Source organism: Macaca nemestrina, chromosome 4, assembly GCF_043159975.1.
Source record: "Macaca nemestrina isolate mMacNem1 chromosome 4, mMacNem.hap1, whole genome shotgun sequence".
Lineage (NCBI taxonomy): Eukaryota > Metazoa > Chordata > Mammalia > Primates > Cercopithecidae > Macaca > Macaca nemestrina.
This window is the reverse complement of record NC_092128.1, coordinates 121,035,779-121,063,183: the sequence shown is the minus strand read 5'-3', so window position 1 is coordinate 121,063,183 and position 27,405 is coordinate 121,035,779. Positions and strand designations below refer to the sequence as shown.

General features: G+C 47.8%; 1 protein-coding gene across 7 annotated transcripts in view; it reads left to right on the top strand.

Moving 5' to 3' along the window:
- Positions 1–27,405, top strand: part of LOC105492378 (growth factor receptor bound protein 10) — a 203,309-nt gene that overhangs the window by 107,567 nt on the left and 68,337 nt on the right. For all 7 annotated transcript variants that reach the window (XM_011759443.2, XM_011759444.2, XM_071095192.1 and 4 more), the window contains 2 exons: positions 12,023–12,242; positions 16,838–16,979. In XM_011759443.2, the coding sequence (XP_011757745.1) occupies positions 12,058–12,242; positions 16,838–16,979 (327 nt within the window). In that variant the 5' untranslated portion in view covers positions 12,023–12,057. The remainder of the gene's footprint in view (positions 1–12,022; positions 12,243–16,837; positions 16,980–27,405) is intronic.

The window sequence follows — 27,405 nt, the reverse complement described above, 5'->3', positions numbered from 1 at the left end:
ACTCAGGGTAAGGTCATGAGGCAAGGGCAGCTCTCGTCTTCTAGAAACTCAAGTTCACTGACAAAGGGAGGTATCTAAATAAAAAATTAAAATAAAACTTACATTTAGTGAGGAAAAAACTAAAGACAATTATTAAAATGTAAGGAGGCAGTATGTGCAACTTTGGAGTTAGGCAGACTCTCCAGTCTGTGTCTTGGTAGCTGAGTTATTGGGTGCCTCAGTTTCTTTCCCTGAAATATGTAAACATGCCTGCTTGACTGGTTTGGTAGGAAGATTGGGGACAGCTTGAACTGTGAGAATTGCCTGGCATAGGATCTGGTACCTTGCAGGTGCTCACAAAATGGTGGCTTTTGTTTGTCATGCTCATTAATAACGTAATGTTCTATAGAGAGAAGCAATAAAAATCGTAACACAAGTCTCTTCCTCTCTTAGGACTGCCCACTGTGAAATCTCTCTCCCTGTACTTGTTCCACACTTTGTTCATCAAAACCTGGAGCATCCCCTCTCCCTGGGGTGCTATTCAAAAGGCACCTCAAAAATAATTATCTTAAAAATAATAAGCATTCATTTTGGAACTCTTAGTCTGTTTGAGTTGCTGTGAGAAAATGCCATCAACTGGATGGCTTACAAACAACAGAAATTTATTTCTCCCAGCTCTGGAGGCTGGGGAGTCCAAGATCAAGGTGCTCCCAGATCTGGCAGCTGGTGACGACTCACCCTCTGCATTACAGATGGCGTCTTCTTGCCGTGTCCTCACATGGTGGAATGGGGAAGGGTCTCTCCAGGGCTTTATCAGGGCACGAATTCCATCATTTGGGCTCTACCGCCATGACCCAATCACCTCCCAAAGGCCCCACCTCCTAATACCTTCACTGAAGAGGTTAGGATTTCAACACATAAATTTTGGGAGAACACAGCTATTCAGACCCTAGCAGGAACTCTGTTCATTTTCTGAACCCACCCCCAGAGACTGGGAATCAGAATGCCAGGTGCATCCCAGGAACCGGTTTTCCCACCCCAGAAGTTCCTAGGTGGCCCCACGCATCTGGCGGTTTGAGGGTTACAGCTCTAGATCATCTGCCCCTTCAGGCCCATCTGATATGTCCTGTTTTTCTGGTTAAGCAGCATTTCCATCCACATTCTGGAAAACCGGCTCCTCTCTCCTGGGCATTTCAGTTTTTGGAGAACTGCCATTTCTTGGAATTGCCTGGTACTGTTCTCCTAGAATGACTTTTCTCGTCCTGATGACTTAGAATTCAGGCTCTTTTTAGAGCTGAATGCCCTCTGCTTGACTGTCTTGCCTGTAAACAGAGATCTCATTTTAAAAGTCTTCTCTCTGCCAAGCAGTGTGCATAACCATCCTAGGAGAATTTCTGGCCTCTGGGATACTTTTATAAACTGGGAGCGTCATGAACTCTGCCAAGAGACTCTTCGTCTGAGGACGCACACTGTATTCGACTCTGCGCTTCCCTTGACTTCCCACCTCTCTTGCAGAACCCTGGGGCTTGGGATCCCTCCTTTGGGCTCCAGTGCCCCTTGCCGTTGGGTGCCCACTTTTTCTTTCCTACGGGATATTTCCACCTCCTTGTCTCTCGTTTAGTTGCTGCTTAACTGAAGCAGGTTTTAGCTTCTTTGTGGAGGGAATTATTTTTCCAGAAGTAGTAAAAACAGTTTCCTGTCCTTCCTTGCTATGTTATATTTAGCCTTGCAAATCCTTTTCCAAAGGTCGTTGCTTAAGACGTCACTGCATCAAGGTGGCAGGGATTTATGTCTGTTTTGTTAACATCTGTATTTCCAATACCTGAAGTGATGTAGTTAGTGCTCAGCAAATATTTGTTGAATGAAGAAAAATATCGGGTAAATGAATGGATTTTAAATTTATGGAGTTAAATCCACAGAATCATAGAGTGTTAACATTGGATGTGATGGTAAAGATTCCCCAGTGTCTAATTTACCTTTAAAAAATGGACTTTCTGAGAGCACAGTGCTAGTGAGTGACAGAAATTTGAACCATAACGTGAATTTTCCCTCTTCAATTCCAGTGTTCTCGGGCTAATATTTTTAGGGTTCATGGAAAATGAGAACCTTCCAGAATGACAAGTTATTTATATAGTTTTGTGTACTTCTGCTTCTCCGTGACTTGTGATGTAATAGAAGAATTAGGAATTAAAATCAAAAGCCTGAGAGGAAACAGATCAAATGGCTGAGGAAGACTTGGGAAAGATGCAGTTAATCCTTTGCTCTTTTTGAGGGATATTTTGTGGGTATGTTTCTCTGTCACTCCCGAAGTGTCTTTTGAGTAGTACAGATAGAATTGCTTAGCTGAATCTGTGCATATGAAATGCAGTTTTAGCTTAGGTTTTTGGTTCTTGCTGGGCAGGCTGTAATGTTTTGGTAGTGGAAAATTTGTTTCCTGTGTTGTATAGGCTCTATGGTGCAGAGTCCAGGCAGTCATAAAGGGCCTGACCCGTCAGTGATCTTAGTAATGCCCAGGTGCTTCCTTGCAACAGTGTGTCAGGATGAAACCCAGGAAAGAGGAAACTTTACATGCTTTTCTAGGGGATGCTCACTGAACATTGGATGCCAGGTCTTTGATGAAATCACTAAGATGAATTGCTTTCCTTATTTTTTTTTTTAAATAGAATTACTGTACAACTCCCTAAACCACAATTAAAAAAAAAAAAAAAAAAAAAAAACTCACTGGACTCAAAGTACAGAGTGATTAATTATTATCTTACTTTTTTTTTTTTTGGTGATGATAGAGTTGCAGTTGTCTGGCCGCCAGGCTATCTGCATTTGATTCTGAAGTTTGCCCTAGACTTTAGCCTTTGCCACCAGTTGTCCTGGGGAAATGGGTGAGGGGCTGTTGGCCCAGCTGTCTGTAAAAGGAGATAGACTGTCTACATTTTTATAAGTTTAATTTAATGAGCCTCCACTGACAGTGGCACTTTGCATGTGTCATTAAAGATAAACAGTTTTTTAAAATCCCACCTGCCGTGGTCTGCAGGATTAGTGGGGAAGCAAACACATTTATACTGAAAATTCTTATTTTTCTAGGAAGAGGAATCTGTGTTTAGTGTAACTTAGGAAATGACCAGCCTTGTCCTGGTCCTTTAGCAAGCCAGTCTGCTTGGCATCACCTGGAGGGTAACCTGGGAACAATTCAATTTAAAAACTGCTTTTGTTTTTTAATTATTATTTTGAATTGTGGTAAAATACACCTAACACAATTTACCATCCTTACCATTGTGTTTTATTTTTTGTTTTTTATTTATTTTTTTGAGACGGAGTCTCACTCTGGCACCCAGGCTAGAATGTAGGGGCGCGATCTCAGCTCACTGCAGTGTCCGCCTCCTGGATTCAAGTGATCCTCCTGCCTCAGCCTCCTGAGTAACTGGGATCTACAGGTGCACACCACCACACCCGGCTAATACTTGTATTTTTAGTAGAGACAGGGTTTCACCATGTTGGTCAGGCTGGTGTCGAACTCCTGATGACCTCAGGTGATCCACCCGCCTCGGCCTCCCAAAGTGCTGTGATTACGGGTATGAACCACCACTCCCAGCCCATCCTTACCATTTTTAAATGCACACTTCAGTGGCATTAAGAACATTCACATTGTTGCACAACCATCACCACCATCTATCTATCCATAGAATTCTATTCATCTTGCAGAAATGAAACTCCATACCTGTCAAATAAATTTCCTTCCTCAGCCCCTGGCCACCACTATTCCACTATCTATAGGAATTTGACTACTCTAGGGACGTCATAAGCGGAATCAGACAGTGTTTATCCTTTTGTGACTGGCTTATTATGTCCTTAAGGTTCTCTTCTGAGTTCTAGTGCGTTTCAGAGGCACTTTCCTTTTTTGTGGCTGAATGATAGTCCATTGTATGTAGATGTGCCACATTTTCTTTATCTGTTCATCTGTTGAGGTCCACTTGTGCTGTTTCCGCCTTTTGGTTACTATGAATAGTGCTGTTGTGAACATGGGTGTACGATTGCCTCTTCAAGTCCCTACTTTCAATTTTGGGGGGCATACATCTGCTTTTACTTTTTAAAAATAGAACAAAGAAAAACAGATTTGTATTTCTTTCTTCTAAGCTTTGAAGATATTTAATTATTGAATATGAATAAGCCCAAATTTCCCCATTGCAACATTTCAGTGTGAGCATTGAGATTTAACAGATTTATGTTTCCCTCCCCTTTGAATTGGACCAGAAACTATATGCTGACAGTTACTAATTAATAAAAACCACTTTCTGTCATGAAATCTCATTCCTTAGGCCACCTTTCCTCTCAGATTCAAATATATTTTCCGAAGTGTAAATACTCATTTCTGATTTAAAACTTTTCAAACCACTGCTGTAAAATGACAAGTGAAAAAGTACAGAAAGAAAGTAGTATATATATTGGTTTGTAACTTGTCAAATGCTTAACTGGAAATAGTAAAGGCCTGAAAGATAAAAAGCAAAAATGGGGGTCATCCCCTTGTTCGGGTGATGTTGAGCTGACATGATCATTGATTTTCAAATACTGTTACCAAGCCTTTTCACACACTTAACCAAAAACGCCAAATAGCAGGTATCATGGCTCTGACCCTGCCTGAGGGCACATTAATGACTTTTCCCACCTAAATCCCAGAGCCTGGGGAAAACGTCAGCAGAGGTATAGGCCAAAATGAGGGAAGCCTAGCAATCTACCCAAAGAGATGCAAAGGCAAAGGCTGCCACCTACCAAACTCTCTTCCTCACTGGAGTGACTCGCCACACCCTGGACAAAGAGGTTAGGGGCTCCTGAAATTGCTCTGTTTAGCCAGCTGCTCCAGGCATTCTGGGGCGAGCTAAAATCCCTTTTCAAGAGTCGGTGGATATTCCCTTATGCCCTTCAGGTTCCTTCCCAATATCTTGGTTCCCAAGGTGGCCAGTGCTGGGGGGCAACAGAAACATTGGCTTGAGTGGGTGGCAGGGCTGCCTCCAGTCAAGGAAAGCAAAGCCCCCCACCGTCCCCTGCTCTGTCTCTTTTAAGGATCATGTGACATACTCAGGATTCATCAGCCAGGGGCTCAGAGACTCCTCCGCCCAGCACTGACACACCCAGAGTCAGAAATTCTATTAGCTTGGCACCCCTGGCTGGTGAAATTAAACTCTACCAGGCGCAGAAGCAGGAAGGCTAGGGCAAAATGACTTAATTACACCTCACATGGAAGGCAAGGGTGCAGCCCCTGTGAAACATGAAAAATGTAAATGGAAACTTGCAGAAAGCATGTCAAATGTTTACTTTCGCATTTTGAAGGAGCCCCGTAAACTCAAATACACTCAGATGCCCAGGCAGTCTTTTCAGTGCTTCATGGCAGGCTCCGTGTGCACACAGAGGAAAGAGGCTCATAAACCAGATTATTTTGGCAACAGAATCATTTCCTGGTTGTTGCGTTGTAAGAATCCTCTCTCCTTCCACAAGGGAGATAGGATTTTAGCAGCTCATTTGTAAAATACAGATTTTTCTCTATCTACCGTTAACAGTCACATTTTCAAGGAAACAAAGAAGAAAGGGTCTGGAGAGCCTCAGGTCAGGCCGCATCCTGGGAGCCATAAACACCATCGCTCCTCGAGTTGGAACTAAGAGGAGGCCGGAAGACTGGAGCAGCTTGCCTGAAGTCCGAAAGGGCCAGGGATGCAGCTCAGGGCTCTCTGCATATCCAGTGGTTGTCTTTGGGGTAGAGCCGGTGGCTTCTCCGTGGAGGGGCTCCTTTCTTGTCTCCCAGCCTTCTGCACCCTGCCGGGCAGCTCATGAGCTGTGCTTGCTGTGCCTCATCCTCTTGATTGTAGACTCTAGGATTTGGCTCTCAAGTCGCTTCTTGATTGCTCTGAATCTAAATAGCATAGCAGCCATAGATACTTAAACACTCAAAAGGCGGGATAGTGCTTTATTTAGAAAGAATGTATATATTTAAATGTAGCTTTAAGGAGAGCAAAGGACAGATTTTATGAAAGCAGAGAATCAATAGTCTCCGTATTTTGTGTTACCTGTAGAATTGTTGAGTAGGGCCCTGGATCTGTAAGTCATGTTGGGATCTTCTTGGAGGAGGGTCTGGTTGGAGTTTCAAGGTAGCAGAAAAAAATGCACCCGCCCTCAAGGAATTGAATATAGGATTACATATGTATGCAGCCTTCCTGGATACATTAGCCTGCATTTGTCTTAGGAGAAGAAAAAACATTCTAAGAAAAATCATTAAGAAACTACCTGTAAATAGTAATCAAGGAACAAGTGAGTGTAGCCTCAGCAAACTGAGAGGATCCTTGTGATTTTAGCTTTGTCTAACTATGTTATGCCCAGGATATATGTTTATTTTTGTCCCGTTTTATGTCATCACGAACTTTGAATGTGCTTTGGATGGTGATTCTGCCCATGTGGCCTGTGGGTCCAGGGAGTCGGAGTGGAGGCTGCTGAGTCCCCATAGGCAAAAGCACTGATTGGAGCCCAGCCACTGCCCATTAGCATAGGCCACGACTCTTTTGCAGATGTGTCTGTTCATAATGAAAAACCAAAAACCATATATTCTTACAAATTGTTAAATTCATCAGTTTGTTGACATGCATTTTCTCAATTACTAGAGACTGAAAATGGTGGTTACCTTTGTCTTTTGTGAGCTAGCTAGAGAGGAGAGGATGCACTTTTGACAAAGGTTGGGAGAAGACAGTTTCTCTTGTAAACACTGAAAGACAAGAGTTATGACCGTGTAGCTCTTTCTAGGTACAAGGGTATTTATATGCATTTGCTGAACAGACTAATTCTAGGGATTTTATTTTCTGCCTCAAATCCTGCCTGTGTGTAGGCACCCGTAAAATAAAGCATTGATTCCATTTGTATTTTTATTTGGAGTTGTGGTTAGGTGGTTTGCTTTTGTATTTGCTGAATATCTTTAAATATCATAAATATGATAGAGAATAATACTCTAACCATATAATACCCGACTTTCTTATTCTACTTACTTATGTCCAAACTCTATATATGGAAAATTAAGTGCATGTGACTAGAATACATGAGAATAGAAGATGAATTGTTGCGCAAAAAGATATTTCAGTAGAAGGTTAAGTTATATTTGCACAAAGTTTTAATTGGTTAGAAGTTAACAGAAATTGCTTGCCAAGTGAACATGGTCTAGTGGAAAACACTTTTGCAGCCTGACCTTCACTTCTTTTCTAGATAGAAATGTGTAAGGACTTTGGCTTTTGCACATGTGTTAGAGACTTTTCACATGAAGTACCATCTATTTTTTACTTAGGGACTGAATCTGCTTTGACTTAATGATACACGCCCACCCCAGCTGTTTATGACTTAACAGGGTATATCTTCCATATGAAAATAGGGGAAGGGGGTAGAGAAGAAAGCTCTGAAGGCATTGCACACTGATGGATGCTTGTGTAGGTCTGTGAAGAAGGGACCGTAATGGACACATCCTAAATACATGGTGCAAATAGCATGTCCTTATGGTGCCAAATCATTTAGTAAGTTGAATCCAGTGGCATCTTTAATTCGTAAACAATGTAAAGAAGACACTAGATGGTGCTGTAAACTAAGAAATGTGTTGGTGAAGGCGGTAAGGTGGTGCTAGAAGTTAAATCCTCTGCCCCAGGAGTTTCTCTGTCCTCCTTGCCTTTTCCTGGTCAGCACACCTAGCCTGCTGTTTGGAAGACATTTACTTGTGATGATTGATAAGCCCAAGGCACATGTGTTTCCCTGAGTTTATATCTATCTTAAAACTAAACCAACCTCAGTTTGCGAATGACGGTGAAACTAGATGAGATGTGAATTTGAGATCAGACAAGTTACTCAGATATTTGGGGCAAAGTTGATACCCAGTTTTTGATTGGGTTATTTAAAGAAGGAAAATAACTATTAACAACTTGATTGGCAGCCATGTTGTTTGACTATATTCGTGCAGAAAATACATTCGTATAAATCTGTGTGAAGTGAAATTTTATATATAAAATTATTTTTTTCCTGCCCCTTTCAGTATTCCTCCAAGTGGGGCAGCCTCATGGAGAGTATTTTGGCATCAGGTTAACATTAAAGAGACAATGTGAATATTCACTGTGAGAAGCATTTGTTTACTTGATTCTCCCACTTCTGTTACATGGCAGAAGGCCTTTCACAAATGGGTGATTATTGATCCACTTCAATTCATGGGACTGGACAAGAATTTTGCAGTTGGCCACATGCACAGAGGTGGCACACAGAGTCCTTACTGAGGTGGACCAGCTGACAGAATAGACGCCATAGGGATACTTATAAGAAGTCAGTGTGATTTCAGTCGTATCTTAATGTAGTAATTAAAAAAAAAATTGGTGTAGAATATGAAAAAGTGTCTTTTTTTGAATCAGACCTTTAAAACCCCTGTTTGGAAGATTTAACTGTCGCTCTTTATTAGAATTTAGTGAAGCTTGTAAGTCTGAGAACCATAAGTGATTTTATTATCTAAACAGATAAAATGCTAATGAACCCCACAGGACGTTTTACGGTTGTTTCTAAAGTAGGGCATTTTAAATTTTCTAAAAAGTTTTATTTTTGCTCTAATGGCTCCGGAAAGTATGAAGGTTTGAAACATCCAGATAGAGTGGTTGGATTCAGTTTATGAAGATTATAACCTATTGAGTTATCAGATTGACCTGGCTTTGTTGAAAAGATTCAGGATTGAATGTATTGAAGTAGAAAAGAGTTGTACAAATAATCCACCTCAGAGGAGAGTAAAAGCATTTTGAGGACATGTGTTGCATTTATATTTTGGCATCTATTACCTTGTATTTACTTTGAATAATGACAGAAGTACTTTGCATTTGACCTAATTGCAGAGATGTGACCCAGGAATGATCTGGTTGACTGAGAGAAGGCTTAGCAGGAAAAGGATGGGAGACCGCTGGGGGCTGCCTGCCTGGGGAGCACAGCCAGGGGCTGTTGGGAATGCATAGAGAGAAATAACTGCACATGAAAATTCCCCAGAGGGAATGAAAACATGTTGTTTTCCTAGAAGAGAGCAGTCCCAGAGTGAGAACTGTACCACTGTTTTATGTCCAAAGCAGGATAAAAGCCTGGCATTGAATTGGCAGCGTGGCCCCACAGCACACATGCATGTGTGTGCACGTGTGTGGACATGTTTGCATGTGTGCGTGTGTGCGGCATTGAGACCAACCTCCTGCATCACCCAAGACCGACTATACTTACAGTGAACTTTGTGTTTTAGCCAGTATTGACTTTTAGATGGCCCATTGAGATAGAAATATTGAGCTGTTAATATGGTAAGTTAAGAGTGGCACTCGTGCTAATTGTTTTGCAGAGCTTCAATTAAGCAACTATTCCCTGTCAGCTAAATAGGAGTGTAGGAGATGAGTGGGTGCATGATGCATACGTTCTAGAACTTTCCTAAAGCCCCAGATCCATGGTGTCTACTAGAACTTTTCCTCAAAATGAGTGCAGCAGTCTCAATAAATACAGAACTGAGGTCTCGTCTTTGGCAGGCAGAGTACTCTGGACAGTAGTTTTCGCTCCAGCAGTTGACAGAGAGACTCTCCTCTCCCTAAGGCCACAGCCTTCGGGACCTCGGGGAGCTCAGGCAGGTACATGCCTGCCCCTCCAGGGGTCCTGATTTTTTGCCAACCAACTCTTCCCTCCCCACCACCTCCCCGGAACTATGAGCAAGAGTTCGCCTGCTGACTCTGAGTGTTCTCCCTGGTCATTAATTATTGATTATGCAGTAATTATTAATTATTGATTCAGCACTTTGTCCTTTTAATATCTGGCCAGGATTAATATTTGACCATTCACAACCCAAACTATGGCAACATCTCTCTTCTTCCCTCCTTCCACACAGATCCTGGGCACACAGGGCCCTGCTTGCTGAGTCTCAGCTGCTGATTTCACCCAGTCCGCATCTTCGGATCCATCTAACCCATCTTTCTAAGGCACCCTTCCTCTTCCAGCGTGCTGGTCCCCAGCCCGTGCCCTCTCCCCTGGGCCTGGGTTGAATGTGGCTTCTGTTCTTCCAGCAGGGGCTATGCTGGCCAGGCCTCAGTGGTCTCATCGCTGCCATTTCAGCAGCCTCCCTTCTGTCCTCACCCCTCCCTTCTGTCTGTCTGTCTTCACCAGGATCTTGAGCGTGATCTGGCTAAACCCTGATCCTACTGTCCCACTCACCCCAGAAGCCGAAGCACTACCCCCGGGGTGACCCTGCCCCCTTCCACACCCTCTGCACTACTGTGGCTGCCCAGGACCTCCCTCCCTCCTTGTTGTCATTTGGTTTCCTTATGTCTTGTCTTGTTATGCCCTTTAACCTTGGGAGATGAGGGGAGCCCTTTAAAACAAAAGCCTTCCAACCCAGAGGGCAGAGTGCCCCTCTGGAGCTTCTGTGAGGAGCACACACCTGGTAGGGGAGAATGAGGGCTGCAAAGCTTGTTTTCAATACTGCTTATGTGACCTTGGGCAGGTGATTTAATTCTTCCAGGCCTGTTTCCTCAGCTGTTAAGCCAGGTTAATAATGACCACTTTTTGTTATTCTGTAAGAAATAGATGAAATAGGGCTAATAAATAACATCTTCCTGTTTACTGTGTGCCAAGCTCTGTTATAAAGCAGATAATAACTAACTTAGTCCTTACAACCCCCGTGTGGGGTGGACACTGTTGCTAAGCTCTTATTAGAGTTGAGGACTCTTAAGAAATAGGAAGCCCATGTCCCAGGCCCTGTGCCCAGAGCCAGTAGGAGCAGGCCAGGGTGAGCAAGTTTGCAAGTGCCAGTCTCTGCTTTCCTTCCTACCGACCAAACGCTGTAGCCTTTGTTAGGAAGAGCGTCTTGCCGTCTGTGATCCTGAGCCCATGTGTGTTAAGTCTGCTTCTCCAGAGAAACAGAGATAGGGCTGCAACCCATTAAATAGGCTATATGCAGAGAGAGACATATGTATTTTAGGAATTGGCTTATGACACTGGAGGCTAGCAAGTCCAAAATCTGCAGGGCAGGTTGGCAGGCTGGACGTCCAGGGAAGGGTTGCAGTTCAGGTCTGGAGGCAAAATTCCATCTTTCCCCTTGGAGGCCGGGCTTTTTCTTCTATCCAGGTCTTCAGGTGATGGGCTGAGGCCCTCTCACATGAGGAAGAACAATCTGCTTTACTCAAAGTCTGTGGTTTAAATGTTAATTGCATCTAAAAAATACCTTCACAGCATCTAGTCTAGTGTAGTGTTTAGCTAAAACCCGGCACCATGGCCCAGCCAAGTTGACACATAAAACCAACCATCACAGTCTCTGTGTGCTCATTCCTCCCTTACTAAAGGGCATTTTCCGCTCTCTCTCTCTCGGCTTACTCTCTGTGCCATTGTGGCTTCTCTCTCTGCACTGCCCCATGCAGAGAGAGAAGATGCGAAGATGGGCTTCCTTCTGCACTCTGGCCAATCAAGAGGATGGGTGGGCACCCGAAGCCCACAGGCGTGTGTTGTAGTAGCAGCCACACATAAACCTCTGTCACAGTTTCAGCTCCTACTTAACCTTTCTGGGCTGGAACCAGTGTCAGTGTTGGGTGCTGCTCTGTTTCTGTCTCTTGTTTCACTTCTGGAATCCCAGGGAGGAGAGAGTCCTGATCTTGGGAGACACCTGTGATTCAGTCAGCTGAGTCCAGGCCAGTGGGGTTGTGCTATGCAGCTATGGCTGTGTGTGGCCTACCAGGGTGGGTGGGGAGGAGAGAACAGGGTGCTGAAGGGAACTGAGCAGATGCTCCAAATGGCTTCTCCCTGGAGACAGGTAGAAATGCAGCCCAGCTCTAATGATTGAATTGCCTCGGAATGTCAATCATGATGAATACATGTAATATGCATGCTTCCATACAGTCATACTTCTCTCAGTGTTGCCCCACTACCGCTTACATAGCATTTGAAAAATAGGATTGAGGTTTGGAACCTGATTACCAAGATGTACATTTGGGTTTGATTGCTCTCCACTGCTAAAGTTTCTTTTTTGCTCTTGCCTTTTTCTGTGCAGAGGATGATGTGGACCTGGAAGCCCTGGTGAACGATATGAACGCATCCCTGGATAGCCTGTACTCAGCCTGCAGCATGCAGTCAGACACAGTGCCCCTCCTGCAGAATGGCCAGCATGACCGCAGCCAACCTCGGGCTTCAGGCCCTCGGTCCGTCCAGCCACAGGTGTCCCCGAGGCAGAGGGTGCAGCGCTCCCAGCCTGTGCACATCCTTGCTGTCAGGTAAGTCCAGGCCTCACAGGCAGAGCCTTCTCCAAGGGTGAGAGCTGTCGACGACATCTCTCTCTGTGAGTTAAATGGTCTTGGGGGGAACAGTGTTGGCCTTGCAAAACCAAGAGGCACATACATTCCTTTGATGGGATAACGGATACACTGAGTGTGTGTGGTGTGCCGCGCTTGGGTTGAACTTTGTAGCCGGTTCAATTCCAGTACTTTTTATTGAGTGCCTGCTATGTGCAAGGCACTGTGCTAGGTAGAGGGATATGCAGGAAAACCACCAGAGGAAAAATCTCTGGGAAGATTGAAAGAACAGCCATAGAGCTGATGGCATGCCCCAAGCCCTCACTACCCAGAGTAGGGTTGGGAGGCTAGCAGCTACAGCACCCCCCGGAGCTTGTCGTATAACCCCAAACCTCCCTCGGAGTTGCATTTGGCCACATTCCTCTGCTAATTCATGGGTAGGCACATCTCTGTGGAAACAGGGAGGCTGGAGGGAGGAACGTGCTGGGGACATTGAAGGAGGTTCCTGGGAGGTGGGATCTCTGAACAGATGTCAAAGGGTTGTAGGAGCTCAGATAGATGGAGGCAGAGGTTTTATAAGCAGAAGAGATGATGCAGATGGAGGCCAGTGCTGAAACACTTGGTGTGCCCTTTTCAGGAGCCACATGGGGAAGAGTTCTGGACAGGTGCGTGAAGGGGCTGGGTTTGAGTTTTGACACCAGCATTCTGGCTGCCAGGGGTCATGGGGACAGTGGTAGAGGGCAGCAGGGTTGGCACAGCATGGCCGGTTTGGAAGCGGTTTCAGGAGCCCCCGAATGGGAGATGATTGTGCGCTGCCCGAGGATGAAGAAAGAGGGGATTTGAGCGCGTTGCCGAGGAGGGGCAGCTGCGTTTTGCCAGCACTTGAATTTTGCCAGGGCTGTGAGGAGACAGAGAGTGTGTGGAGGGTGACTTGGATTTTGTCTCGAGTGCCTGGGAGGAGGGTGTCTAGAGAACGGTCGTGTTGAAGGAGAAGGTGCTGAGAGCACCTTAGACATTCTGAATGAAGATCTTTATAGAGTCAAGCTGAGAGCCAGCAGCAGCCCTCAAGGATCGGCCTGTCTGCCCTGCTGCAGTCCATGGCGGGGATGGCGTGGGGCTCCGTGGGACCCTGCCTGCCTCTCTGGGCCTTCGTGGAGGATGTACAGCCATCTCTGCTGGTACTGCCCCTTGCCCTCATTGGCCTCTGTCAGGATGGGGTTCCGGTGCTTCCTGTCTCAGCACCCCGTCTTCCAGGGAGCTCCGTTCATTTCCTGGGATCTTCCTTGCTTCTAGAAACTTCTGAGAGTTTTCTTTGTGGTCTGACATCTTCGGTCTTCCGCAGCCCAGATAATCACCTTACTCCAGGTGGCCGCTGTTTCTTACGGAGGGGAGAGGGTGCAGTGGCCCTGGCGCCTGTGGTCAGCTGCCTCGCCAGCTTCCCACCCCAGCTTCCCCTCTGACTTCTCACTTTTTGTCATATTCATCGATGCTGAATGATGCCTGTCCCAGGGTTTGTTCGACTTTGTTCTTTGAAGCGTGACCCCTTGTACTTAGCTCCTGTACTTAGTTAAGTCTAGTGGGAGAGCTGTTTTTCTCTTGGGAGTGTCTCTTGGGAGCATCACAGTAGCCTTGGGGAGCGCCTGGGAATATAGAGTTGCAGTCGCATGGCAAAGGTGCCCGAGGGTGAGCTGGAAAGCCAGAAGGCCTGCCTTCCTGCTGGAGTAGTTGCCCAGGACCCTTGAACCTCGAGTTCTGGCTGAACTTGCCCATATGTGCCCCAGGGCTGCCTGCGCTAAGTCCCCGGGGTGGAGGGGCAGTCTTGCTCTGTGGGACAGCAGAGCCCTCTCCCTACAGGGTCACAGGCACTATTCCTTGGGCCCAGACTCTTCTCACTGGTGTCCTCTCAGATAAGTAGTTTTGTTTCTCACTTTCAGGTGGATTAAAAAAAATGTGGTTATCAATCTAGAATCACCAAAGATTTATTTTGTGAAGTGAGGCCATTCGCTGAGCGCTTACTGTGTGCAGATGCTGATGAGCTCCTCCTTTGTTATCAGTGTCCTCGGAGGGAGGTGGTGTGGGTTACCCTCGCTTCCCAGGTGAGGAAACCGAGGCACAGCGGGGCGGTAACTTGGCCCACTGCAGCAGGTGGGAAGTGGCCATGGAGCAGGCTGCTGGGTACCGGGGAGTACAGAGCATGGTGCACGCTACAGAGGAACTTCCCGGGGGCTGCCATACAACCCAAAGGGAGCTGGGGTGCAGGCAGGGTATGGGCAGAGGAGACGCTTGGAAAGGGCAAGAAGGCCTCACACACAGGAGAGCCGACGGGTGAGCCGATTCTGTATGGAGAAGCAACCCAGGCTTTTGAGAGTGCAAGGACCACGCATGTGTTCTAGACAAACGCAAATGGGCCAGGGCATAGGCACAGAGAAGAAGGACCCGCACCTCGCCACACCAGCTCTGCAGTTCCTGCCACCATCACTGACATCCCTAAATCTCAGCACCCCTCTCCATAGTCACTCTCCCTTCTATTGTGAGCCCCTTTCGTGGGGATTTTTTGTCTTTGGGTGATGCCCCTTAGTCTTGCCTTAGGCAATGTCTCTGAGCCACTTTAAAGTCAACACAGGACTTTTTAAAAATGCTCAAAACAACCCAATAAAGAGATAAGCTTTTGTGAACACTGAAACATCAGATTATCTCTTCGGGGTGAAGTCACTGGCTAGAAGCTGTGGACTGGAATGTCCTGAAAGTGGCACTGGCCACCCCTTTTATCCATCTCCTCCTGTACGACAACAGCCAGACCTTTCAGTTGGATGCCTTGCCAAGGCTGAAGCTGTTATGGGAAGAGTGGGATTTGTTCACAGTAAAAATAAACTTTCTGGCATGTCATCAAACCATTATAGGAACGGCTTTCCTGTATTTCACAGCACTGATTCCCTTCATGCCATGTGAGTTCTCATAATTTTAAATCCATGCATCATTTGCTGGTCTATGTGGGATAGCTAGCTGGATCTTCCTTTAAAAATAGGGAAAGTTGGTAAAAGAGAAAAAGTAAAGTGGTCACAAAGTGTGTTTCTATAGTGGCATATCTCTCAGGAAAGCTAACGGATTGTTGATTTTGTGAAATCGTAAAAATGGTCAAAAAAATTACTTGAAGACACAGCCTGTGATGGGGGTTTCTGAGGTGTGTTTAAACATGGGGAGGGACTGGAAATGCTGAGTGAAGATAATGTGAGGTTTGCTCCCCTCTCCTTGAAGGTAGGAGGCTGTGGACAGGGTTGCGTGGCCTCAGGAAGGGTGGAGGAGGCTGTGTGCCCAGGAGTGTCCTGGAGGTGTGGGCCAGAAGTTACTCTACAGAGGGGAGGCGCCAGGCACTTGACATTTGCTTCGACTTTGAACTTGATTTCTCTGCTGTTCACAGTTGCTTCTGATTCGTCATACTGTGCGTGTGTTGCATAGTTGTATGACAAGTGGGTTGTGCATTTTTCTGAGGAGGGAACAGATGCCCCTGGAGAAGTGCCAGGAAAGTAGAGGTGGTGCGTGGATTCAGCGTGTGTTTCTAAGGTGTGTTTCTAATGTGGACACAGGCTTTGGGAGGACAGATACGTGAAGCTATAATTTCGAATTAATTCAGTATCAACAACCTTTTTCTATAAATAAGCATCCATTGCATAATTCAGGTGAGAACACACAAAGCCTTTTCTTGTATTTTCATTTGATTAGATTAATGCTCATTTCAAGGACATTGACAAACACTTGTCCTCATGAAAACGCTCCTGTGCAGAAAACCTTTCACACATTAGGTATTCACTGATCAGACGGATGAGGTATTTGGAGCTGATGCCATGTCAGGCCCTGAGTGCTGCCTGAGATGAGCACGCACCCAGGACAACAGAACCTCTGCACCCCCGTCCCCCCCGGGATGCCTAATGAAGAAGAGAATTGATACCAGATACCCTTTGGGTCTGAGAATGACAACTTGTAATTTTTTAAAGTTTTCCTTTTAGTAAAATACATGTAACATAAAATTTACCATATTAACTGTTTTTTCAGGATATGGTTCAGTAGTATTAATGCACACTCACAATGGTTGTACAATCTCCAGAACTTTCTCATCTTGTGAAACTGAAATTCTGTCCCCAATAAATAGCAACTCCCCATTCCCCTCTCCTTAGTCCCTTGCAGCCACGATTCTACTTTCTATGGGTTTGAATATGCTACTTCCCTCACTGTGTGAAATCACACAGTGTCTCTGGTGTTGTGACTGGCATGTTTGACTCTGCATAATGTCTTCGGGGTTCAGCCTGTTGTAGCCTGTGTCAGAATGTGCTTCCTTTTTCATGGCCTAGTAGTGGTCCATGGCATGGATATGCCACATTTTGTTCATCCATTCATCCATCTGTTGATCCTTGGGTTGCCTCTACTTGTTGGCTATTGTGAAGGATGCCACTGTGAATGTGGGCATGCCAGTGACTCCTAGAAGCCCTGTGTCCCCGCTTTCTGGGTGTATCACCACAGTGGTAAGACCGGGTCATGTGGGGAATGGCAGCTTTTAACAGGCACTTATCCCTGCCTTCCAGGCGCCTTCAGGAGGAAGACCAGCAATTTAGAACCTCGTCTCTGCCGGCCATCCCGAATCCTTTTCCTGAACTCTGTGGCCCTGGGAGCCCCCCTGTGCTCACGCCGGGTTCTTTACCTCCGAGCCAGGCCGCCGCAAAGCAGGTGAGTGTGCCCCTGGCTGGGGCCCAGGCTTAGGGATATGCCAGATTATTGGGATCTGCACAGATGTGCCAGATTATTACTTTGGGAAGAAGGGCGGGAAGTCCTGGGATCTTCTCTCTCCGTTCTTTTCTTGTTGTCCGATGAGGCTGATACAGTTTGGATGTTGTCCTCTCCAAATCTCATGTGGAATTGTAATCCCCAGTTTTGGAGGCAGGGCCTGGTGGGAGGTGATTGGATCTTGTGGGTAGATCCCTCATGGCTTGCTGCTGTCCTCACGATAGTGAGTTCTCACGAGATCTGGTTGTTTAAAAGTACGTAGCATCTCCTCCCCTTACTCCCACTCCTGCAGTTCCTGCTTTGCCTTCCGGCATGATTGTAAGCTCCTAAGTCCTCCCCAGAAGCCGAGCACATGCCCGCACCATGCTTCCTGTGCAGGCTGCAGAATCATGAACCAATTAAACCTCTTTTCATTATTGATCTAAACTCCATGTATCTGTATATTTTAGAAAAAGTCTCATAAAAACGGCAAATAATAACAATGATTTGATGTTTAAAGATGAATCTTAGTTCTTTGAAAAAGTTTCACCACTGGCTCAATAATAGATGTGAAAATGCTGGGCTCACCCGGACAGCTGGGTGTCCGTACATGGGAGTTGAAGAGTTTCTGTCTTGTAGTCCTGACTTTGAATATGATCTGCTGAAAGCAGAAAAGTTCCCACTGGACCCACAGGGCAATAGCCCCCTTTTTGAACTTGTAGTTTCTATTTAAAGTAGATCCATGAAGTAGATAGGACACAACCATTGTCCCCATGTGAGGAAACTGAGGCACAGAGAGTTTCAGTAACGTGTCCAAGGTCAAACAGCCAGCAAGTCAGCTTAGCAGAGAAACCGCCAGAGAAAAGGGTTGAAAGTTCCTCCCCACCAGTTGGCAGGGCTGTGAGCTGGGATGGGCTGCAGCCTCTGGAGGAAGACCCCTAGGGGCGGAGGTGATCATGAGAACCGCAGCATCTGATCTTTATGGAGTGAGGGATTTCTGTGTGCCAGGCCTTGTTGTAAGTGGTGGATATGTTTATTTTTTGTTTATTTGTATGTTCATTTCCTCCTCATGCCATCCCATGTGAATTAAGTACACATATTCCCTCTGTTCCACAGTTGAGGGAAGGGAGGCCCCTATAAGCAGCTGAGCTGAGTGTGGCTGGGACCTGATGGTGCGGCTGAGTGTGACCCGGCCTCAGGATCGGAGCCTGTGATTGTAGCCACTATGCTGATCGGCTTCCCGGGACCTTGACTTTCCTTCTGCTAAATGCATGTTGTTTAGAAGTTATTTTGCCCTTCTACTTGAATCGTCTCTTCTCCCTACTTGCTCTCACTTCCCTACCTTTGCTGTTCTCAAGTGGGACAGACCAGTCATCCCTTTCTCTGCAAATCTGCCTGTCCCGTGCCATGCAAGGTCTGCCCTCTTGAGAGATAGACCTTTCTTCCATTACCCGCTGGCTCCCAAGTACGGGTCCCGTTCTGACCTCAGGCCCCTGGAGCAGGCTGCATTATGGCACTATCAAAACTTAGAAGGTGAGGTAAGTGTCCCTCATCTGGGAGCCAGCACTGGCTGGGCTTGTGCACTTTGTCACATGTCTAAAGTGCATCTGGGATGTCTACCTCGCCGGTGACCTTCTGCTTCAAATAAGGATCCAGACAAGCTGTCTGTGGGTTTTGTCACTGAGGTTGTTTACAGAGCTACCCATTCTAAAATAAGACCATGAAAATATTATCTGGCTCTCTCAGCCTTTGGCAAGAAAACTGGCCTCCACCCCCAGGGATTGTCCAAATTTGTAAGCAGAACAAGGAAACCAGGGAATTTTGCCTGCTGATGTTTTTCTTGGGATCAGAGCTAGTTCCCCATGAGAACGTGGCATTGGTGTCTGTGTCACTAGTGTCCTCAAGCCCACAGAAATAAGAGCAGGAAGGATGTTTCTCACTCAGAGCTACTTGTAGAAAGTCCTTGTTCTTTGTTCTTTTTTTTTTTTTTCTTTTTCCGACTTGCTTGAAGGGACATTTCTTTATCTGTACTTGGTGTTGACTTCTGATCTCATGAAAAGTGTGTTTTCCCGATGCAGTGGGTAGCAAGTGCTAGACAACCTCCAGCCACTTCCCAGGGCTTTGGATCTAGGATCACGATGGGGGACAGTGCTGGGCAAAGAGCTTTGGCTCCATTCCTTGCCCCTTGCTTGAGGAAAAGAAAAATCTAATGTTCTTATTCCCTTCATTCAAGTCAAAGGAAGTAATGCTGAGACCAAAGTCTAGTCAAGGATTCTGAAGTAGTAGAAAAATTGACAAAGTGGACCCAATACATAAAGTAACTTCACTCACGGGTAAGAACTCAGGTAACACAGAAAAAGAAGAAAGCATAAGGAAATCTATGGAAGGTAATGGGATAATGAGGTTATTGGAAACTTCCTCATTCATGTCATTTTGTTCACTATTAAATAGCAGATTCATGAAGGAGGGAACAGGGGAGGAAAAAGTAGAGATATTTAAACTTCCATAAGAAAGGAAAAATCATTCTTGCCCAAGATTTTTAGCCAAACCCTTCTGAAATTCCCACACAGGCATTAGTACCTTTCTTCTGCCTCTCTCATTTATTTATTTATTTATTTTTTGAGACAGAGTCTTGCTCTGTTGCCCAGGCTGGAGTACAGTGGTGCAGTCTCGGCCCACTGCAAGCTCCGCCTCCCGGGTTCACGCTATTCTTCTGCCTCAACCTCCCAAGTAGCTAGGACTACAGGCGCCCGCCACCATACTCGGCTAATTTTTTGTATTTTTAGTAAAGATGAGATTTCACCGTGTTAGCCAGGATGGTCTCGATCTCCTGACCTCATGATCTGCCCACCTTGGCCTCCCAAAGTGCTAGGATTACAGGCGTGAGCCACCGCGCCTGGCCCTGCCTCTCTCCTTTTTAAGTGACTCCTTGGTAGCTCTGTAGTGCGATAAGAGAGATCAGATACTGGTGTCCAGAGACCCCAGGTCTGAGAGCAAGCAACTGCCATGACATGGACCTGGTGCTCCTCACAGCGTGCTGAGCCCCCTGGCCCGCATGCTGGGACAGGGCGGGAGAGTGGCAGTGGTCTCACTGCAGCATTTGTGGGCCCTCACGGGTCTGAGTTCCACCTGCAGCTCTGGTGTGGCTCCTTTCTAGACATGTAAGATACAAACTCAGTGCCCTGTAAAGGCTGCAGGCCACAGGACTTAATGAAAGGAAGGAGGGGAGGGAAAATTCTGCATGGGAGCAGTCGTGGGTAGAGAAGAGCCCTCAGCCTCCTATTCAGCAGCATGAGATTCCTCCAATGCCACCTCCCTCTGAGCTCTCTCCCTTCACTCAACATGAGCCCCTACAACGGCCGGGGCTTTTGCCAGACCCTGAGACTAAGAGGTTGGCCGCAAAGTGGGTCCTACTCTCGTGAGCTTAGCATGATGGTGACAGAGTGAAGAGCTATCTGAGAGGAAGCAGGATGGAGTAGTTGGTGGTCTAGGACTTGACAGGCATGTGCCAAAAAGAAAGCAGCCGTTACTCTAGCTAGAAGGACAAGGAGGTCTTCCCCAGCTGCCTTGCGTCTTCTCTCTGGGGATCCCAGAGCATGCAGCAGCCCCAGGCAGGCTTACCAAGTTCTTCCACGATGACTGCACCCTGGCTTTGTGACCCTGCATTGGCCAGGTTCTTCCTGAGTGCTGTGCCGAGTTTGCTAAAGGTACCCGTGGGGCTTGCCTGAGTCATCTGGGTTGGCGGGAATAGCTGAGTTGCAAACCTGTGATCCTCCAGCTGGGGGAGACTTACACCAGCGCAAAGGGGGCTACTTCTGATCGGAGATCCACGTGCTGGGACGTCGCCATCCAACAACCCACTTGTTCCTTCCTGCCTTGCTGTCCTTCACCTGCCCTGGATTCAACCTCCTCACCCTGCCCAGGCTCTGCTTCCTCTTCTGGGTCTGGGGTCCTGCCCAGGTGCTTCTACAGGAGCAGTGCAGGGTCGGTCTCACCTCCCTGGTCCTGCCCAGGCTTGTTGATACCCCCACCTGGGGTGGCACCCGCCCTGCAGCTGCTCAGCATTGGGCTGGGGGAGCTCTGAGAGCAGTTTGCCCAACGTGCTATGGGTTCCACACCTGGGTAGGTCAGACCCTTGATGGAAGCACGGAAATCTGGAGCTGGTAAACCCAGACACCTCCACCCACCTCTGCCACTGGCTCATGGGCCCTCACTGGTGTTTGGGTGGTCATAAATAGTGTGAGATGTTTTGGAGTTGTCTGTCTAGACTTCTTGGGCTTTCTGTTTTATTTTGTTGTTGATGATGAATTTTAAAAGAGCAATGTTTTGGCTTGTTTGGTAATACTTAAGGCAGAGTCTGTTGGTCTTGCGTTTACCTGAGGTTGTACTCTATGGCTTCACCATTAAAGTGAGAGAGCACACAGACCTGTTCCCTCATGGAACAGCAGACATCCTCCTTTGCTCCAGGAGAGTGTATAGAGGAACCATACTATATGGTTTTACATAGTGTCTGTTAGAGGTGACAGCAGTCCTCCTTGTCACCAGTGAGTGACTTTCGTCAGAAGGTATAGCTTCTGGGGTGATCATTCCATCATTTATTAAATGGCATTTAATTTTATTCAGTGATTTGATTTATTTAAGTTTAATAATATCTCCTCATTGACTTACCAAAACTACAAATACATAAGAATTCCTTTCTGAGTGTTTAATTTCTTTCCTTCAGAAGGTGGTGAAATTAAATTAGTCAGTGTTCAGGAAACTGGATATTTGTGGTAAGAATCAACAGGGCATTTTTAACTGCTTTATGACTCATTTGAAAAGACAGGCTGTTGTGGGTAAGGGTGATTGATACAGCAAAGACTTGTGATCCCCGAGGCCAAGCACCATGCCCCTGTTGAAGAGGCTGGGCCCATGGTCTAGTTGGTGCCACTGGGCCTCTATGGTGAGGCTCCCTTTGCTCTTGGTGCCCTGGCAGACACAGGCCGCGGTGGTCCTCCTTTGCGTCAGACCCACTGGGGCCTTCTGAGTTGAGGAAGCGCCAGGCAATGTGCCTGGAGCTGGCCTCGGGTGTCAGGAGGGAGGGGCACCACAGGAGGACGTGATCCGAGACCTGGGGCTTGGGCCAGGTGCCAGACAATCCTGGGTAAATACCAGAGCTGTCCCCCCTGCCCCCCCGACACACACTGTAGAGGACCCTGACAGGCGGACTGGCCCCCCGCCATGGCCTGGTGACTGTCTCCCTCTGCCACACCTCTTTAAGGTCATGGGAGAGGAGAGAAAGGTGAGTGGGGTGCCATGTTCCTCTGGTGGGTGCTGGGTGACGTTCGGAAGGCTCTGAGAGGCTGAGGGGAGCCATGTGTGTAGGTACATTTGACTGTTCAGGCTGGTGGGTGCGACACCCTGTAGGGGGGTTGTCCTAAAGGCCTTCTCAGTTCCTGCATTCTGATCTTGGCTGTTTGCTGTGTGAGGAGGGACTCAGCTCAGCGACGTCAGAAGTCAGGGCGGAAGTAGCTCCTCAAGGCAAGACTGAGCATCAGTGCCCACGCTGGGGAGGAGGGGCCCTGTGTCCACAGCCGTCGCCCACCAGTCGAGTGTGACCAGCAGGAGCACAGGACCAGTGTCCCCAGAAAATTGGATGCTTTGAGAGAAATCAGAATTGCCACTGAAAACCTGAACTCTCCACATTTTGCACATTTCAGTGTTCTGTAAGCACAGTGTGGGCTGAAGCAGACACCCTGGCAGGCAGGTCCTGACCTGCTGGGTTCGGCTGTGGGGTCCTGTGAGGTGACTCCTGTGGTGTCTGCATTGTCTCCCTGTGCCTGGCACGCCAGGGACACTCCCTGATGGGCACTGGATCCAGCGTCCACTAAGGGCTCAGCAAGCTGGGATGATGGCCTGAATCTAAAAAGGATTACATTAAATAGGCTTTCAAAATGACATCTGCACATGCAGCTACAAAAGTGTCACCAAGAGGATGGCAGCTGCAGCCACTGCTGCTTCTGAGAGAAGGGCTCAGTCACTTAGACACGTGGCTCCAGTCAGAAGTCCAGTGTGACCTTTCCTGAGTGGCTGGCTTGACCATTCTGCTCTGACAGAAATAGGTTTTCTAGAAGCTAGTGGCTTTGTTGTGTTCTGTCTTGGATGCCATTGTCCCTCTGAGAAGGACCCTAGTCACATGGTGCTCATCCCAAGCGGAGGGACCCGATGGTGAGAGGCTGTGGCAGGAGGCAAAGGAGAAAATGGGAAGTGGTTAAGGATCATTTGGGGCACTTGTGGTTATTTCCTACAGCACACACGTGGGAGGGACGCCTCCTATGCTCTGGGTCCAGAGGCTGGAACAGGGCGCAGAGAGGTACAGGGAGGTGCAACTTACTCCTTGTGGGGTAAGGTCCCTTCACCTGTCAGCATTCACAGGGAGGGGGCTGCCTGGGGTCCCACTTCCTGTCACTGGAATGTCCCAGCAGCATCTCACTTTGCAGCAGGGGTGGCCTCACCCTTCCCAGGCTGTGCTGGCTGTATCTCCACGTCAGCCCTGAGGACGCACCCTGGGCCCTCTTCCCTGTCATCCTCACCCGTGGAGCAGGGACAGCCAGTAGGCCTTTGAAAGCAATGTTTTAAGTCAAGGGATAACTGAAAATATAATGAGTCAACAGATGAATATATGTTATGGAAGAGAATTTGCAAAATTGGTAAAGGTTGAAGTAGATTCCCTTGAGCCTAGCTCAGGTGTCTGTAAGAGCATCACCAGAAAGCATAAGGAATAGCTTCTCTGCATTCCAGATGGACAAGGAAGAGGCTTCAGTTGAATCAGATGATGTTAGACCAAGACTCACATTTGGGTTTTAAGAGATTCTATCAGGTAGATCTTAATTTTCCTGTTTTTTAGCATCTGTTGGTTGGTGGGTACTACACATTTAATTTTCACAGCACTTCCACATGCTGCAAGGGAGAGACTGTTTTCATATGGTGAAACCAAGGTCCTGAAGCTCCACAAGGTGAAATACTTTGGCTGGAGTCACACAGCCAACTAGAGGTACAGGCAGGAAATGTACTCAATCTAGATGGGCCCAAAGCCTTAGTCTTCTTCCTGCCCCCCACAGACCCCCAAGGTCAGCACCCTGCTGAGTTTGGAGAAGACACTCTGAGTCTGTGCAGGCTCCTCCCTGGGGCTGAAGCATCACCTCCCAAATGCAGCACACACTGGCATTTGCTGCTGAAAGGAGATGCAGTTGTGCAAGCAGTGGAGGAGCTTAGCACCCAATTCTGAATAGCCCTTCATTCCTTGGAGGTATTGGGAGGCTTTTATTTCACTTATCAGGGAGCCTCGGTTTCCTGATTGTGCCTTGCACATCCTGAGTAACGACCATCGGAGAGGAAGACCTCTCTGAGAAGGAGGCCCAGGGGCTTTTAAAGACAGCACCTCCACTGCCACGAAGCTGCCCCTCCTGCCATGCACCAGCCTGGGACTGCCAGGGGCTTGGTCTTTGAGAAGGACAAAGGACCTGGGCATGGGGCCAGACTCCAACTCCACAGCATCACAGGTAATGACAGTAGTAACACCAGCTGCTGAGATGTGGGGAGTCCTTCTCCTGGCAAGTGTGGGACACTGTGCTTCACCTGCTCTTCAGGATGCCTTTGACTGCAAGAAACAAAACCAAACCCGTCTGGTCTCTATTGTAACGAGAGTTGCTTTTGCAGAACAGGATGTCTAGGGCAGGAGACAGCAGCCACCACAGCCTTGTCCTGTGTCACGGCACTTGTCCTCTCTCCACAGCTGCAGCTGGTGAGACCAGAGTTGGGCTTGTCACCCAGAAGCAGCTGTTCCATATACGGGTGGGTAAGCCAGGTATGCAGAAATGTGAAGTGGTGGCAAGGGCAACCGAGGCAACGTGTGGGGTGCACTGACCCCACAGGTGCCAGTGAGTTGGTTGTGGTTCATGATGCCGAGAACAGATTCACATGTTGAAGAAGCAGAAACCAAGAGCAGGCGGAGAACTGACTCCTACAGTAAATGTGCAGAGGTGCTGAGACAAGAGGGCGGGGAGTCCCCAGGGGCACCATAGAGAGGAGTGCTGGTGAAGAAGAAGTACAGTAATGCTATTAGGAACTTGTTTGTTTATGAACTTAAGACAAGCTCAGTGCACACTATGGGGTGGCTTTGATAGTCCAGACTTTCTTTCAGCCGATAAAGATTCTCGTGCAGCTACATAATGAGTTGTTAGAGCACATTTTTCCATTTGTTATTCAAACACAATTAGTCACATAGTTTAACCCCGTTAGTAATAGCACATAAATCTTGTTTTAATTCCAATCAGTTCTTCTCCCTCTGCTTAATTTTAAAAATTAATTTTCTGGAACCACAGTAATCACTTTGGATAGGGGTTTGTGCATACAATTATTTACTGATGGTCAAAATTAGGTCTCCTGAGGCTTTAACTGCATGCAATGTGTTAGACCATCTTTGATGAGCAAAACTAGCCCTGGCCTCCAAGTGCAGGTGGTCTCACAGAATGTGTTGCATGGAGAGAGTGCTGCCTCCTGCAAATGTGCGTCTGCAGCTGGGCCTATCCCGAGCAGTTTGCTCGTGGGTTTTGCTGAGGATGGACTTCCTCCATCCTTTGGCCCCTTGCACCCTCTGGCAAGCCCTGTTACTCTTAGCACCTCCACAGTCTGCCCGTGTCACCTTTTCTGGTGCCTTTGGAGATCAGAAGACATTGGGGCCTGAGCCTAACTGCAGTTTACACTGAGTGCTGGGGACCCTGAGGGGTGCTGGCTGCAGTGAGTTGGGTCTGCAGCCCCTGGGGCCTTGGCCTTGGCAGGATGGATAAGATGCTGCCATCACAGGATGGTCCCTCGTGGGTTCACCCATGCAAGAGTCAGCATGAAGTGCACTTCAACTCATCCCTCCATTTTCAAGTTAAAATCTTCTGTCCTCAGCCCCCCTCACACCTGCATCTCTAACTCCTTTCCTTCTGCTACTGCGTGGCTCCTGTCTCCCAGCGGAAGCCTCCTGCCTGTAACCATTTCCCTTCTGCACCGAGAGGCCGCGGTGTGGAAGGGGAGCTCCTGCCCATGGTGTTCGGAAGGTGCTGGGGCAGAACCCACCTCCAGCGCTGATGCGTGGCAGCATCTCTGGAAACTTCCATTTCCTGCTCTGTCTGAGGAGGTGGGCCCTGCTGACATCTCTGTGTGTTGGAGCTCAGGACAGTCAGATCTGCACCATGGCTACTTCCCCTCTTGCCGTGTGAACGTGGCAGGACGTCCGCCCCACCCCACTTCCTGCATGAACATGGCTTGATGACTGTGCCCTACCTCCCTTCCTGCATGAATGCAGCACCACGGCTGCGCCCCCCACTTCTGTGGACGTGGCACGATGGCTGCACCCCCACTTCCCATTTGAATGCGGGCACCACAGTTGCATCCTCCCGCCACTTCCTCTGTGGACGAGGCACGATGCTCCACCCCCCACTTCCCATGTGAACATGGCACCGCAGCTGTGCTTCCCTTGCCCGTTTACTGCATGAACGCGGCACCACAACTGCGCCCCCCACGCCTCTTTACTGCATGAACACGGCACCGCTACTGTGGCCCACCCCCTTGCCATGTGATCACTGCCTTCATCCTCACGACCTCAAGTAGAGCAGGAGCGACCACAAGACGTGTGCTCCTAAGGAACCTGAGGCCCAGGGAGGATGAAGTCATCTTCCAAGGTCATTGACAAATACATCACAAAAAGTGGGTTTAGACTCAGGACCCGAGCTTCAAGTTGTCTTCTCAGTGTGCCCCAGCAGTGCCGCAAATGACAGAAATGCATTTCACTGTGCCTAAGTGAACACTCATATGTCATTCAATTACTTCTGAGGGGATGTGTGAACCCCCGAAACCGTGCAAGCAAAACCCACACACGTAGCAGATCCCATTGCATTGCTCACCATCATTTTTGTCCTCCAGCGTGGACACCACTGAAGGATGGATGTTCTAACCTCATGGTCCTGTGATGCACTTCTCTAGGTGAGGTGCTGCCCTGGACAGGCTCTAGACAGAGATGAGTGTGCTGTCCTGTCTGCCTTCCAAGACTCGGGCTAGCCGGAGACAGAGATGTGGGCACACACACATTATTGCACAGCTGCTTAGCTCAGCATGGGGGATAGATGCAGGACCCAGAGTGACCTGGGAGCAGCCCCGCGTCCAGCCTTGGCGGGTTCGGGGGGCCTCAGTGGCTGTGGGTATTGCATTTGAGCCAAGGCTTTAACAGCAGGGTGGCCCAGACGTGTTTTTTTCCAAGGGGGGCTTGGCTAGGCTCTCTCAGCTCTCCGTGGTTTGAACAGGGTCTGGCTTTCTTGGTTTCAGTCTTCCTGTGACGTTGCTGAGGTGACTGAGATCTCTCCAC